This window comes from Hemicordylus capensis, chromosome 4 (genome assembly GCF_027244095.1).
Source record: "Hemicordylus capensis ecotype Gifberg chromosome 4, rHemCap1.1.pri, whole genome shotgun sequence".
NCBI classification, from domain to species: Eukaryota; Metazoa; Chordata; class Lepidosauria; order Squamata; family Cordylidae; genus Hemicordylus; species Hemicordylus capensis.
The window spans coordinates 84,715,614-84,731,066 of NC_069660.1; the positions used below are offsets into that span (position 1 = coordinate 84,715,614).

The following is a 15,453-nucleotide window of genomic DNA, read 5'->3' on the forward strand; positions in this document are numbered from 1 at the left end:
CAACTGTAAAGGCTTGACCCCCAAGTGTCTGCTCTTAGAAGGCTATGGAGGATATGATTTGGCTAAAATTGGGGTGGGAGGAAGTTTGCGTAGATTTTGTTAAGGGCATCCCAGCCTCTCTTTTCACATTCAAGCACCGCTTCCATGTATGTAACAAAGATTTCTGCTAGCATGCCTGTGCCCACATCCACCTGCACTTATACACATGGTTTTCACTAGAATTCTACTCTCAGAGTATTAACACTAAATGAGGCTCAAACTAAACAAAAGCAACCCAACAATAATATCTAGAACCACAAGCAGGACTTTCTACCATTTACGCAGAAGATTTGTGGCTAAGCAGCATGCAGCTCAAGATAGAACCTGATCTGCCAAAGGGTGGCTGAATGCTCCCCACTGAGTGAAAATCCAGTCTTATTTTTTTACGTAGTGTACTCTCTTATGCCTTATCCGCTGAATGGGATGCAGGAAGAAACAATAGGTATTGCATGTTGCAACTTTGTTGGGTTTTCTCTCTCCCTTTTATTTTTGGAAAGCCACATCTGTTGCATGTGTGTTACTTAATGGAGAAGCATGAGTATTTTCAACCACACCTAACATAATACATCTTCAGAACTTAAAAAGAACTTAACAAGCAGAAGAATAACAGTATACAGTAAAGAGAGTCAATTGATATTTCTGCTAAGAAGAAATGCTAGTTTGTGCTTTGAATCTCTTGTTGATTTCTAAGGAGACACCCAGTGTCTTCAAAACTGCTTTATGCAGGTTGCATGTTTTACTATGGACCCTAGAAATAAAAGGTTGGGAACACTACAGTCCCCTTCAAATCCATTATAAAGCTAACCAAGAATCTATGTACATGTTTTAGAAAAGATTGAAAAGCTGAATCAACTGAAACAAATACAAAGGAAAAGGATATTTTAGATGATCCCATCGAGAATTCACACAATGCTGGTGAGTAGGTTCGGTTAACAGATAAGGCCAGATGGAAGAATGATTTTCGTGCAGTCCTAAAAGCAGCAATGTTACAATTTCTCTTTAGGTAGACTTGTGTTTAGTTCATAATCAGGGTCTAACCAACTAACATTGCTAGCTTGGCCAAAAAACTTTTAATTACTGCTTTTAGGATCAAGACAAACTGTCGATTTGTGTGTGATTTTTAAAAAAATAATCTACATATACCTCCCAATCCAGAGGTAATTTATCCCCATTCCAGAGGTAATGAGTAGTTTCCAGTGAGTATCTTAGTCGAGATTTGTAAAGAAAGAGCTTATATAGTTCTTCAAAATCCTGTAGAATTGTTTTAAATGCAATGAGATGTTAAAATGTACTGGCTGACATCTAGGACAACATTGCTGAAAATCACCTCTCCCCTACTGTGCACATGGAATGTTTTTTGATCAATGTTTGTTGATCTCCACTTCCCCCTGCAGTCCATTATGCCTCCAAAAATATGCCCTTAAGAGTTGCAGGTCCCTCAGGAACATATTTTCAAGAGGCATAGCGTGCTGCAGAGGGGAGGAGTGAAAATCACCCCTCCACTAACCACTATTTCTCCATATTTCATTAATAAAAACTTTAACTATAGGGGGGAAAAGACCCAAGAATCTTTATTTGGATTTTTTTTAAACTAATGATGACAATAGGAACTTTAAATGAAGTTTTGTCTTCTTTCTTTTAAGATGTTAAAGTTAATAGGGCACATTGAAGGGATAGAGGGGATGTCCGGCATCTCTTGCTACCAGTTTGCCCCCAACCTGTAAAACAGATAAGGAGAGAGTTAATCCAAAGGGAACACTGTTACTGTTGTTGTTGTTGTTGTTATTAATTCAATTTCTATACCGCCCTTCCAAAAATGGCTCAGGGCAGTTTACAAAGAGAAATAACAAACAAATAAGATGGCTCAGTCAAAGAAATCAAAGAAAATGCCATTTCTCAGAGGTTTGTATAGATCTAGGGGCAAAATGATCACCTTCGTTCCTTTAGTAGCCTCTAAAACTTAGCCTTCAATAAGTTGCTAGATTGCAGTTGCTAAAGTAGCACCGCATTGGTACATCAGCAAGGCAGATATAGTAAACATTATGCTCCACTGAGGAGTGTTTAAGCCTCTGAAGCAACACTGCTCTGTAGTTTTGGCTTGGTTTAAAAAGACACTTGACAAAACTGGAGAAAGGAAACAGATGATGTGTTAGAATAAACCTTTGAACAAGTTTCTACATTGTATAAAATAGCAGCTGACATGTTCTACAGCGTAACGCGGGTAGTTCTGAGCCACTCGCACTGCTGTGGGCTCCTAAAAAAACAGACCAACAGTCTTGCACAAGAGCAGATACTTAAAGTGGCACGCCTGCACTTTGGGAGCACTACTTATATTGGATGTAATCTGAGTAGTGCTCCTGAAGTGCGGGCACGCGCTGCTTTAAGTATGGGCACAAATGCACCAGCAGTTCCTTAGGTGGATAGCTCAGAACTGCTTGTATTATGCTGCAGAACATGTTGGTCGTTATCTTTATATGGGTAAACATGTTATATACTGAAAATTAAAAAGTTTAAGAAGCTTTGAAGGAGACATGCGGGGGGGGGGGAGGCACACATTATGCCTGGAAAAGAGAAAAGAGAAGAGAAGAGATCTTTAAAGGAGTAGGAAGGTGGCAGGATACTGTGATCCTCCTGCAACAAGATGCTTTTCAAGGAAAGCCTAGGCTAACATTCTGAAAAGATTTTAAAATCAACAGTATCGTTTTCTTCATCGAGACCGCTAGGGGGCATATGACACAAACAATGCAGCTGGCACAGCCACAAAGACAGGTTAACAGCTTTAAACTGACATGTGGACTTTTTAAAAAAGGCGCATTAAGTGGGCAAAAACAGAAAACAAAACTCACAAAACTTTCCAGGGATGAAAGGTCATGTGCTGCTGCTGCTGCTACTACAATATTTATATATCATTTTTCAATACAAGTTCTCAAAACAGTTTACACAGAAAAAGTAAATAAGATGGTTCCCTGTTCCCAAAGGGCTTACAATCTAAAAAGAAACACAAGCTAGACCCCAACAACCACCACTGGAAAGATGCTGTGCTGGGTTTGGTTGGATAGAGATAGTTTAATTGTTTTATTCTGAGAAACTGTTTTGTTTGTGTTTTTATATTGTAATTTGGATTGTGAACACTAGGAATGTGCACAGAACCATTTGGTGCTCCATTCTAGGAGCGCTGAACCAGTTCCGGCAACTGGAATTCGAACCGGTTCGGAGGGCGGGGGGGGGTTTGCTTTAGATAGCAGGGAAGGGACTGCCTACCTGCCAGCCCACACCCCGCTGCGCATTGACCATCTGTGTGGTGATGCTGGTCCGGGCTGCAAGGAGGCACGCTGCAGCCCTGCACACCTGCTTTTTGGAAGAGTGCTGGTGGCGGAAAGCAGCAGGGCGGGGCTGGCTGGTAAGCATCGCCTTCCCTGCCATTTAAAGCCAAAAACCCCCATACCCTCCCGGAAGTGCACATGCATATCCCTAGTGTACACCACCTAGAGATGTATATATCAGGTGGCATATACATATAATAAAATAAATTTGCTCTCCTCCTGCTACGTAAGAGAATCACCACTTCTAAAAGGTGCCTCTTTGCTCAGTTAGCAGAGGTTAGCATATATTCTTTTTATGCTTCACTCTCAGAAAGGAAAATATATGATCCCATTTTAACATGGAAGGAACAATCCTGTGCCTCTCTTAGGTCTACATCACAAGCAATGCAGGCAGTGTGCCAAAAATAACTTCTAGGGTTCTTCAATATTTTAAAAGCAGTTTGCCACATTAATCAGCTCCATTTCATGGAAAAGATGAGGGGAGAGCTATTGAGGAAACTTTCTACACAAGCAGGTCTATCTGCATGGTAAGCTGCTTACAAATGTTATGGCCCTTATACAGACACAAAGCAGCCCTCAGGGGCATTTGAAAAGCAAGGGCAGGAATTCCAATCGGGCTGATGTAGGTTCCTGTATCTGGCATCCAATGCTTGCAATCCAAGCACGGCATTCCTGCCAGCCAACCAAACTCACAAAAGGCCATTATACTAAAGAAATAGCTGACAGCTACACAATAGGTCATTCCAAGTTCTGCTCTGGCTGTTGGTATTCAAACAAGAGTCTTGAGTAAGAACTGCCAAGAGGGAAAGTCAAATGTCTGAGTCTGACTGATGGGGGTACGACACATTCCTAGAAAAACTACAGTACAGACACTCAATCATGGTGAAAATGCCTTATACAGTGTAGCACACAACATTACCGTAACCATTGGCACAATGTATCGCCAGTTCTTATTCAGTCTCCCAATATAGGACATCTCTTCTCCTGTCAGATTGAAGTCGAACACCTAAAACCAGATACAGACACTTTATTGCTTAATTTTTAACTCTTGCTTACCTGCAGGCCTCACGACCACCACCCTTTCAAGCTACTACTACAGTATACGCCACAGGGAGGGTTGCCATATTCTGACTCCCCAAATCCAGGTGCATAATTTGCATATTATCTAAATTGGCTTGCAAATAATCTGCATATGCAAATTAGCAGCTGCACTTTTCAGTTGACTTGTATTTGCTTTGGATATCTACCAACAATAGTTGGGGAAGATATATTTACCTAACCACTTTCCTTGGCATATTAAAAGCAGCAATAGAACAAGAAGAGCACAGCTTTTTAATTAAGGCTGCAATTCTGTACACTTATTTGAGAGAAGATCTGATTGAAACCAATGATGCTTTCTTTTAAATAGGCATGCATTGAATGTAAACCTAAGAACGTCCTTAAACATTACAATACACAGCCTGGTAGGCAGGTAGCGATTCACATCAAAAGCTAGTTATTCTCTTAACTGCCCGATAGAGATCCCCTGTAGATGACAAACAAGGCAACATTCCTCAGGGGATTACTATACTTGTGAAAGTGAAACCCTCTCAGTGAGCCTCCTGTGCTCTTCCTCTCTTAATCCAAGTCCAGCGGTTGAGCAGAAAAATGACTGCACATTTTTGCTCCATAACTCTGCTTCTACAAGGGCTAGAGCTTAGCTTTTTCTTTTTCTTTTTAAATGAAAACTGAAATCCAGGCAAATCTGGATGGGCAAAGCAATCCAGGTGAGATGCTTAAAATCCAGGTGATACCCGGAATTCCGGGGGGCATGGCAACCCTACTTACATGGAACCTACTGATGCAAGCTTATTGCATGTTGCTCTTTTTACTTTTTCTCCAAGGAGCAGAGAGTAGCATGCATGGTCTTCATTAGTTATTATGATCGATAGATAATCCGTTTTGCCCCAGATAATCAGGTGCTAGCTGGTTTGCCTAAGACATGCTCCAAGAGCAAGACAGATCACCCCCACAAGAGTTTTTGTAGATTGCCAGAGCAGTAAGAGAAGACTCTTAAACAAAGGATTCACTATATAATTAAACACTGAGTTTTGTGGGCTTGCTCAGACAACTGCATTAACTGACGTTTCACTGCCACATAGGAGACTGTGGTTTGTCTCCTATGCTCTCACTTGGCGGATTGCTAGAGTCATCAAAGCAGCAAGTCCTATGCATAACTTCAGCCCTCCTGCAAATGTTGGACTACAATGCCCATCATACATATGGACCACTGTGGCTGGGAATGATAGCAGTTGTAGACCAGAAATAGCTGAAGGGCCGAAGTTATGCAGCCCTGCATTAGCCAGAGGGGGCATTTAGTTCATCTGTATTATTTCTCCTGGGTGTGCCTTTGAATGTGCGTCCCGGCGCCCAGCCTGATTGGCTGGGCAGCGGAGGTGCCTGATTGGCTGGCGTCACCCAAGAGAATTGGCCGGCGGGCCAGGGTGCGGCCATGGTGGTGGTGGGTCTGGCCCGGCCGCGGAGGCGAGGCGAGGTCAGGCGGCGGCACTCGGCCCAGCAGCCTGGGCCCATCCCTGCCCGGAGACTGGGGCAGAAGGTGTGGGTGGGGGGAGAGGTTGCCGGCCCCGAAGAGGCCAGCCACAGAGTTTGGCAAGTGGCGGCAGCGGGCCCGTCTGCAAAGGCCGCACTCTGCCCCGTGGCGGGCCAGGCCGTGGTTCTCAGCCAGGCAGGCGGCGGCGGAACCGGCCGCAGAGGCCGGGAGCCTGGAGTGGGAGGAAACCGGGCGGCGGGACTTCCCTGTTCGCCACCTGGGAGGAGGAGTGACGGCGGGGCACTGCCCACTGCCCAGTAAGGAGAGTAAAATGGGGAGGAGGGAAGGGGGAGGAGAGAGCGGGAGGGAGAGCAAGAGAGCAGGGGGGAAGAGCAAGAGAGAGTAGGGCAAGAAGGAGAGGGGAAGGGCAGGAGAGAGGAGTAGGGGGAGGGAGAGGGATGGCAGGAGAGAGTGGGGCGGGAGGGTAAGAGAGAGTGGGGCGGGAGGGAGGGGGCAAGAGTGTGAGGCAGGAGGTAAGCAGGGAGAGTGGGGCAGGAGGAAGGGAGGGAGAGGGAGAGTGGGGCAGGAGGGGGAGGAATAGCTGACCCCAAAGATCACACAGATGCTCTGTGCGTGTTGGCTAGTACTGCAATAAGAAGCCAGCTGCTGCCGCCACTACCACTTCTGCTTACTTGTGTCCATCCTGAGAACATGATTCTCCTCAGAAGCAAACATGTCAGCTTGTAGCATCCTGTATCGAAAGAGGTTACAGTCTAGAACACCCATGGAAAAAGTCCACTCACTGCCTGCTAAACTAGTCCACGGCAATAGTGGGTATGTCTTGAAGATGCTGTGCTCCAGTTAACTGCAAATCAATCTCTGCAAACTCAGGAGAAACAATCTCCTTGTGCAGACTTGATACCTCCCTTCACAGCAGTGTTGTTTCATGTGAATGCGAACATGTTGGCTTGATATTCAGCTCTGAAAGGGCTGGAATCAGAGCTGCACCTGCACTTAGAGCCAACTGATGCTCAGAACTCAGATATACTCCATGTGTGCCCCCTGAGTGACAAGTTCCTCATAATACATTCCTCTAGGACTTGCATCCATGTTCATCAATAATCTCTTGGGTTTCAGAGATACTTCTTGTGTGAGAATGTGTACCTATAGCCATCAGTCCCAAGTCTCCCAACTCCAATGAGACACTGTGAGGAAACACAGATCTCCAGCTTAGCTCTAGAAGGACTTAAACTTGAGCGACATTCCTCCCATTTGTTACTGAATAAGGGGAAACCTTGCTTTTTGTCATTGAAGAGACAGAGCCACCAAGCTCTAGTCTTGAACCCTTTTTCACAATAAGTGACCAGCTCAAACCAGACCCTCCTCTATAAATGCAAGTTCAGACCCATTGAGGAACCTCAAGTTTGGAGGGAAAACCTCAACCCTGGATTGGCCTAAGACTAGAATTAAATCAGGATAAGCCAGCTCTTCTCTGGATCCCAGAGCCATCTATCTCTGGAAGAGTGGGAAAGCCTTCCCCATCTTTAATCACTATAAAATAGGGGCTTTTTGGTCACCAGTACAGTCATGAGTTGCCGGTAAACAGGCACCATGTCACTAGCTGCTACTAGTGTCCCAAGGGGGACACTGTAGAGATTAATGATCTCTCAGCCAAAAACCTGCCTACTGCTAGACTAAGGTAAAACTCAGTGCTTGTTAGTTAATGCTTTTTTATATATAATTCCTATGTGCCTTTCTTAACTCCCAATTTCCTCTATCCCCCCCCCCCCAATTCCTTATTCTGTATTCAACCCTTATTTCTTAATAAATTTAATATGCTTAGAAGTGGCTTCAGTCTGGTTTTTAAAGTTCTGAGGGTTACTTGCAAAATTCTTCCCCATGTCCCTCGTAAGGTCATGCACTATTGATGAGTGGTTTTTTCATTAATATAATATTTGCATGGTTGTGTGGACCGTACAGTGCCTGTTAAGTTCCAAGCCAGACAGTTTTAGGTTGTTCAAGCTCTGTTTGAGCCTGATCAGTGGCTTCAGATCAGTCTTCAACTGGTGGCAGTCTACCTTGAAGGAGTGGTGTGCTCCAAAGTTAGTATCAGAGCACTCTCTACTGAAGGTAGATTTCAGGAAAGCATAGAGTAACCCCTGGTCCATCACAGACACACAAACATTGATCCACAACTAAAACTAGAGACAGAAGGCTCAACGTAGATGACAGTTCAGTATTGCCTATAGTGCCATGTATATCCAAGACATCATGATGCCCAGTAACTTTGCTAGCTGAATGCGATTGATTCCAGTGAATCTGTAGGAAACCAAAGACATTCTGGGTCCTTTCTGGGAGATAAATTAATCTTACTGATCTGTATTACTCCAAAAATCTCGGAGCTGGGTCAGATGGAAGGACATTCTCTTCTCAGTTGTAATTAGATTGGGACCGGGAAGACCCAAGTTCAAATCCCCATTCAGCCATGAAACTCACTGGGTGACTCTGGGCCAGTCACATCTCTCTCAACCTAACCTACCTCACAAGGTTGTTGTAGGGATACACATAACCATGTACACCACTCTGGGCTCCTTGGAGGAAGAGCAGAATAGAAATGCAGTAAATAAACAAACTGTAAGTAATCCACTGTGATCTGGACATTCTTCAACCCTGACTTGAGGAACAGGGATCTTGCCACGAGGTACTGGTAGATGTATACCCACCTTGTCCTGCAGTACACAGCCATGCCCACCTAGACCTTAGTGAAAACCCATCAACAGAAACCAGATTGTAGGATAAGGCAGTGTATTGATAGTTCTTGCCATGTTAATCAAAGAAAATAAATAAACTGTAGGAATAATGAACTGATAGAAAGATACATTTATTGAAGCCAGAAGTTTCTGCTTTCCAACACTGCAAACTTGAGAGTCTCCTTCTTGAAGTGGTTCTACTCAACCAGTGTGAGACTCTTGGAATTCAGAATGGCTCAGATTCCAATGTACCTTTTTTGGCATCGTGAAGAGTATGGGGAATACTCTTCTTGAGGTAGTACAGTTTATATAGCTCAAATCTCAAGTATTAAGGATATTTACTGCATTTCAGCAAAAAAAAGTTATTATAGTAAAGAGAAGATGGCACCCTGTCCCAAAAGGGCTCACAACCTTAGAAGACAGTGAGGAAAGATCAGCAATAGTCACTGGAAGAGATGTTATGCTGAGATAAAATAGGGACAGTTGCTATTTCCCTGCTATATATATTTATACAATAAGTATAAGAGAGCCATCACTTTAAAAAAGGTGCCTCTTTGGCCAGTTAGTAAAGAATCTATGGATTTCACGACACACAAGTGCTTGATCAGTCTTGTAGAAACCCAATTTGTTCTGGATATTAAAATTCAATCATATACTCCTTCCAAGACCCACTGGTCAGATGTCTCCCTACTGGAAAGCAGGGGGGTGGGTAGGATACCTTGCTATCAGCAACTGGAGAGTTTCTTGTGATATTTGGCAAGGATATTGGAAGAGAATGGCTCTATTCTCAGAATTACTCCACCTGTGACAACCAGCAGGCCTATTCTGAGAGCTGGAAGTTCACAAGGGTCAAAGAGATTTGGCTCTCTTCAGCATGTTTCCACCTTTTCTGTTGGTGACCTAGGACATCAGGAAGTTCTCACACATGAGCTTCTTCAGATCTAGATAATAAACACCAGCTAAAGGTTCAGTCATGGTGCAAAACAGACAGGAAGAAGTCCCATGGCATAGGCTTCTTTGGCAAGGATAGTGCTACCACTGCTGTCCAGTTCAATGCCTTCCTCCATGGGAGAGAGGATAAAGTGACTGAATTATATTGGCATCTGAATGGCTTGCTTTTGGCAGAATATCCCTCCAGCTCACCCCTTCACTTGTCCTGCCTAAATTCACTAAGGAGAGGGCCAAGTGGAGTGAAAGATGAAAGTGCTGTTCAGTAGTGTTCTTGCATGTTTTATTTTTTATTTGGCTCAAGCAAAAAACCCTGTTCTCTCTCCAGAGGCAAGGAACAGATCAGCCTTGCAAGGCAGACATCAATCTTAATCCTGCCTTACTGACATTCCAAAGAGAGAGACTTCCTAAAAGTACAGGCTGTCATCCTGCTCCTGAGTGAGAACCTGTAAGTCATAGGCACAAAACAAACGCATTTGCAAGGAACTGCCCCAAGAACTCCAATACTGTATTGCCAACAGAATTCTAGAAATTAGACAGGATTTATTGCAATAGCACTTTCAAGAGCCATGCTTATTGCTAAAAATGTACAAAATAAAATGATTTTTTTTAAAAGATCTGACTGAACTTTAAAGAACAGGCTTAGAAAATATCAAAGAGATTATGATCACCTTATTTAAATGCAAAAGGGAAGTGCAAAATTATAACAGTGTTTGAAACAGAATTTTAAAAGAATACATTAACATGATGACAGAGAGAGAATTTGGTCCTATTGGAAACCATCAAGATCAAAGCTGGAGCAGAGAATCTCTTTAAAGCCCTAGAGGCAGATTGTAATGAACCCACAAGCAAGGTTCAGCTGTAGCAGACTGAACATGTAGATTGCAAGGATGAGATGTGCTGAACCAATACTTCAGTCTCTAAAATCAGTACTGTTTAGATGAGCTCAAGGCCTATACTGGTAGCATCTAGGGCAGTGATCTTCAGGTGGGGAGGGGGGCACTTCCACGCAATAACCACGTCCCACAGCACGGATCCTTGCACAGTACTGGGAATGCCCTTTAAGAGAGACTGAGCCATCCCGTAAGCCCTGAAGAAAGGCACTGGGAAGGGCTACATATCCCAGCACTTTGTGCATGCCTTCCAAAATGGTGCAGGGGTTCAAGTGGGCTCTGTTTCCCCTTAAAGGAGCCCCTGCCCCCAGTGCTGGGCAAAGTGCAGCACTGCACACTGGGGATGGCCATCTCCACATGGTGCTAGGGGGACTGTGCAGAGTATTCAGCTTCAGCCAAAGCTTCACACAGGCCCAATAAACAGTTAGTCAAGGAGCCACACTTGATGGGAGCTGCCATGGGCCCCCAGGCCTTACAATTAAGAACACTGATCTAGGGAGAAGAGAGTTCATTAGCTGCTTCCCCTGCTAATTAAGCAAAGAGGCACCTTTCAAAGTGGCAGTTTCTTTTTATATTTAGCAAAGTGAGAGCACGTGCATGCAACTGTCCCAATTCAACCTCAGCACAGCATCCCTCCAGCAGCTGTGGCTAAAATCTACCTTGTGTTTCCCTTTATATTACCAGTACTTTGGTGACAGGAAACCATCTTATTCTTTTTCTATGTAAACAGCTTTGAGAACTTCTTTGTGGGAAAGCAGTCGATATAAATAATAATTGCAGTGTGTGGATGCTACACAAAGCCAATTGGAAAGGTGTGTGTGAAAATCACAGCTACACCTTTTCATACTGCACACAGTTTTACTAAGAGAGAGAGAGTGAAGCCTTAGTTTTGCTAGTCAAGACTGTCTACACTCTGCTTCTGGAAGGGCAGGCAGGAGGCCTTACTCACCTGGAGATTCTGAAGTATCCTTTCAGGGGTAACACTCTTGGGAATGACTGCTACTTTGCGGCTCACTTGCCATCTATTACAAAGTCATTTAAAAAGAGAGAGAAGTTGTGATTCTTTCATACAAAATAAGTGAATTCCAAAATGGTTCATCCTGACAGGGAGGTGTAGTACATGCCACAGACACTGTTGCCTTCTTCTTAGCTTTTTCAGGCCTCTGATGTATTTCAATGTGCCTTCAGGGTTCAGAGCTGGGCCTTAGCATATAAATTAGCAGCTTGATTGAGATTAATCTCAAAGTGGAGTCTTGCAGTTAATGGAGACTTTGGACAAACTGGGTCTACCTGCACCTTGAGTTAATGAGCCTGTGATACAGCCAAGACTGGCAGCCTAGTCTTCCCTCATCCCAATGCAAGATTCTCCTGTCTTACTGGTGGGCTTCTGCTGCCCCAGCATCTCTGCTGTTACAGAGAACAGGGCTTGCCAGGAGCTGAGCCCATTTTGCAAGGTACTGTACCCGCTTAGCTCCCAAGGTAACCCTCTTCCCACATTCACAAGTCTTTCGGCCTTTTGCAGCTCCGAAATCCTGCTGCAGAAGTTATGAGAGTGAGGGCCGAAAATGAATTCTTGATATTAACAAACCTACAGATTGTTTATTACTGTCTGTGATAATGAGCTGAACATACAGAAAACGGTAGGGTCTCTTTGCTCCAACAGACCTTCACTATCCCCTCTCCCAGATGCTAACCAGTTATTACCCAAGGAGGATCTGAGCAGGAGATTTGCCATATTTTTCTGCCAGCTTTTTAATCTCAGGTTCTTCCAGCAGCACTGGCTCATCTGGGTGCTTCCACATCCGGTCAGGTGAACCAAGAGGGCTGTAAGCAGTTACCACTAATCCTCTTTGATGGCAATGGGCTATCAGCTCATTCTGAGCCAGGTAAGGATGGCATTCCACCTGTTAAGGCAACATATGGTAGTAAGCAGACTGCTAGAAGTAACCATAGCATAAAACCATGAATTTCAGGGAAACAAGCGTCAACTGTGAACAACTAGGAGAAACAGAGGCCACCAAGAAGACCAACAGCATTCTTGCACAAGCCAGTTTTCAGTGTTTGATAAGCAGTTTGTTTGTTTGTTTGACATATTTAAAATAGAGCCACACTATGCCTGCTTGTAGCCTGCATTACTAGCAGAGGGGAAGCAGACATGGGTCTACTCAAATAGAAGCAACATCAGCATAGCATTCTCATACTAGATAGTTCCTGCTCTCAGAAGGAAAGCCTCCCAATTCTTGCATTAGAAAGCTAAAGCAGAAGTGTGGGGGAAAGCAACATGAAAATTCGGTATGCCTAACAAAGTGGGGACGGAGTGAAGTACCTTCAAACCCTTTTCTCTGCTTTGCAGGGCCCAACAGAATTTCTTATACTACATACGATCTAGCTGCAATTTGCAATCTGCTTATTCTGCAACAGTCCCATTGATTTTAATTGAACCCATACAGTACAAATGGCTGTGTGTCTGGTGACCGTAATTTTGTGAAACCAAACTATGAAACCTGGAGTAGTTAAAATGGTGAAGTAGCTCAATCGTCTGGAGATATTTCTTTTGCTAAATGATGCAATTTTTTTTGCATTATGTAGTCTCATTTCCCTCACCTCCCATGCTTCACTTCTCAGACACTCGATCTTAAGGGATTCTTATTATCCCACAAGATGCATTTTATTATTAGACTCATTTCCCAACTCTCAATACTCTAAGGAATGCTACAAGACAGGTTAAGTCATACTGAATCAATGCTCTAAAGGAGGAGAGGTGTTACGTTTACAAGCATTTTTATTAGAGGGGATCCTGTGAGCAGTTCAAAATCTGCAACATGCCTGGAACTCCCACACCACCTTTTCCCTAAAGGGTCAGGGTCCTAGCCACTTAATAGCATGCTTCATACTTGAGAAATTGTGCAGTCCGAACACTTCACTAGGAAAAGACAGATTCACAATTACACTACAGTTTCAAACTTTGTACAATAAAAATTAACAATTAAAGGTTGCTGTAAGCTCAGAGTACCTACTTACAAGGGAAGCTTATTGCATCTCTGTACAGTTCTCTGCTCTGGCCTTTTCTCTTTCAAATCAGCCTCTGCTGGGAGCCTATAGTTGCGTCCTTTTTGCATCAGAAGTGATCTGAGCATTCAGTCACCCCAACAGAGATGTAGCAAAATTATCCATTCTCAGAGGTGGCTGACTATTGTTTCTCTGTACACGTTTCTGTTCTGGGCTCACTTCCTACCAACCAGAAGGCACATCAATCAAGAACAGTGACTGGAGTTTTTTGAGCTCCTCATCCCAGGACTGAATTGAAGCTTTAAAGGCATTAATGTACCCAAAATGAGGAAAGTGCTGCAACACCCAAGGATCACAACAAAAGAAAAAAAGACCTTAAAAACTTCCTCTCCCTCTGCAATCTCAAATCCGAGCCCTCACATCAAGCCTTTATCCATACAACAAAGAAAGGCCTTATCAACACAGCAAAGAAATGGCCAACAGCCTTGTGTTGACATATAATCAACATACAAATGACACTCAGCTCCTGCTAAATGAGTTGCAAAAATACAAATCCAATCATTATTGCAACCTTTTCATCAAGGAATGGGAGAACTTGAGCAAAAAACTTCAGATACTGCCCAGACAGCTATGGAAGTAAGTACTACCTTACAAGCTGAAATACAGATAATACAGAAAAATGAAGACAATGATCTTTCTTGAAAATAGTGAAGACCAATTAAAAAGGGACTCAATCCAATTTAGAAGTTTTGAAGAGAGGGTAGAAGACGGGGATATTATCTCTTTTATCTCTACGTGGCTAAAAAAAGGAGTTGCATTTGGAAGCTGGAATCTACCCAACTATAATAAACACATATCAAATGGGTTCCCCTTCCATAAATGCAGCACAACTACCAAAGGACACAGTTGTAAAATTTCTGGATATGTGTACAAAAAATACAACATTGCAAGAAGCAAGAAGACACGGATCCTTTCAATATTTGAGTAAAACTATACAAGTTTTTCCAATCCTATATCCAGAAACCTTGAAATGAAGAAGAACATTGTGCCCTGTAACAGAAGCATTAATAGCAGCAAATATCCCTTATAGACGGGACTTCCGCATCCCACTTCAAATTCCTTATCAGGGAACAATGTTGACAGCCAAAGATTTAGAAGCCGGTATAGACCTTCTTTCTTCTTTAGGCCTCCAGATGAAACATAAGGATTAAATAAAAGGACCACTCCAAAAGAACCTAAAATGGAAAAAGCAATAATTGCCTAACACCATCTTTCACTTTCTCCAAACTGAACTCCAATGCTATGTAACCTTGGAATCTGCAGTCTCCATCAAAACAGTAGCAGAAGCCAGCTGAATCTATTCTTTATGTTCAAAACTGGTTATTTAGTTGAACAATGCAGGAGGAATCAATGTTATAAATGTGTCATTTTTATTCCATATTATGATACCTTCCTGTCATCATATTTTGAAGGGAAAAAACTAATAAAGTTTTAACTTTTAAAAAGAAGCATTGGTCACTCACTGTGAAGGCTTCTAGGGATGTGCATGGAACCGCGGAGCTGCAGTCCGGCACTGGTGTAGGGGGCTCTTTAAGGGCAGGGGAGGGTGTACTTACCCCCCCGCCACGTTTCCCCCACCGGCGCGTTCATTTTGAAAAGCTTTTGGGGTGGCAGGATACCTCCCTGCCGCCCCTTCCCCCAGTCGTCGGCAAAAGGCTTCAAAAAGCCTTTTGCGCGTGTGCACGTCGCGCGCACGTCACATCTCTGTGATGCACATGTGACCCAGAGACGTGACGTGCACACTCGCAAAAGGCTTTTTAAAGCCTTTTGCTGACAACTGGGGGAAGGGGCGGCAGGGAGGTATCCTGCCACCCCAAAAGCTTTTCAAAACGAACGCGCCGGCGGGGGAAATGCAGTGTGTGGGGGGGTAAGTATACCCTCCCCCGCCCTTAAAGAGCCCC

General features: G+C 43.6%; 1 protein-coding gene across 6 annotated transcripts in view; it reads right to left on the reverse strand.

Annotated features, from left to right (window-relative positions):
• Positions 1 to 1,583: 1,583 nt before the first annotated feature.
• Positions 1,584 to 15,453, reverse strand: part of AKR1A1 (aldo-keto reductase family 1 member A1) — a 52,466-nt gene continuing 38,596 nt past the window's right edge. For 5 of the 6 annotated variants that reach the window (XM_053247684.1, XM_053247685.1, XM_053247686.1 and 2 more), the window contains exons 6-9: positions 12,188 to 12,387; positions 11,433 to 11,505; positions 4,282 to 4,368; positions 1,584 to 1,757 (exon numbers count right to left, since the gene is read on the reverse strand). In XM_053247684.1, the coding sequence (XP_053103659.1) occupies positions 1,692 to 1,757; positions 4,282 to 4,368; positions 11,433 to 11,505; positions 12,188 to 12,387 (426 nt within the window). In that variant the 3' untranslated portion in view covers positions 1,584 to 1,691. The remainder of the gene's footprint in view (positions 1,758 to 4,281; positions 4,369 to 11,432; positions 11,506 to 12,187; positions 12,388 to 15,453) is intronic. The other variant, XM_053247687.1, reaches the window with a different exon arrangement.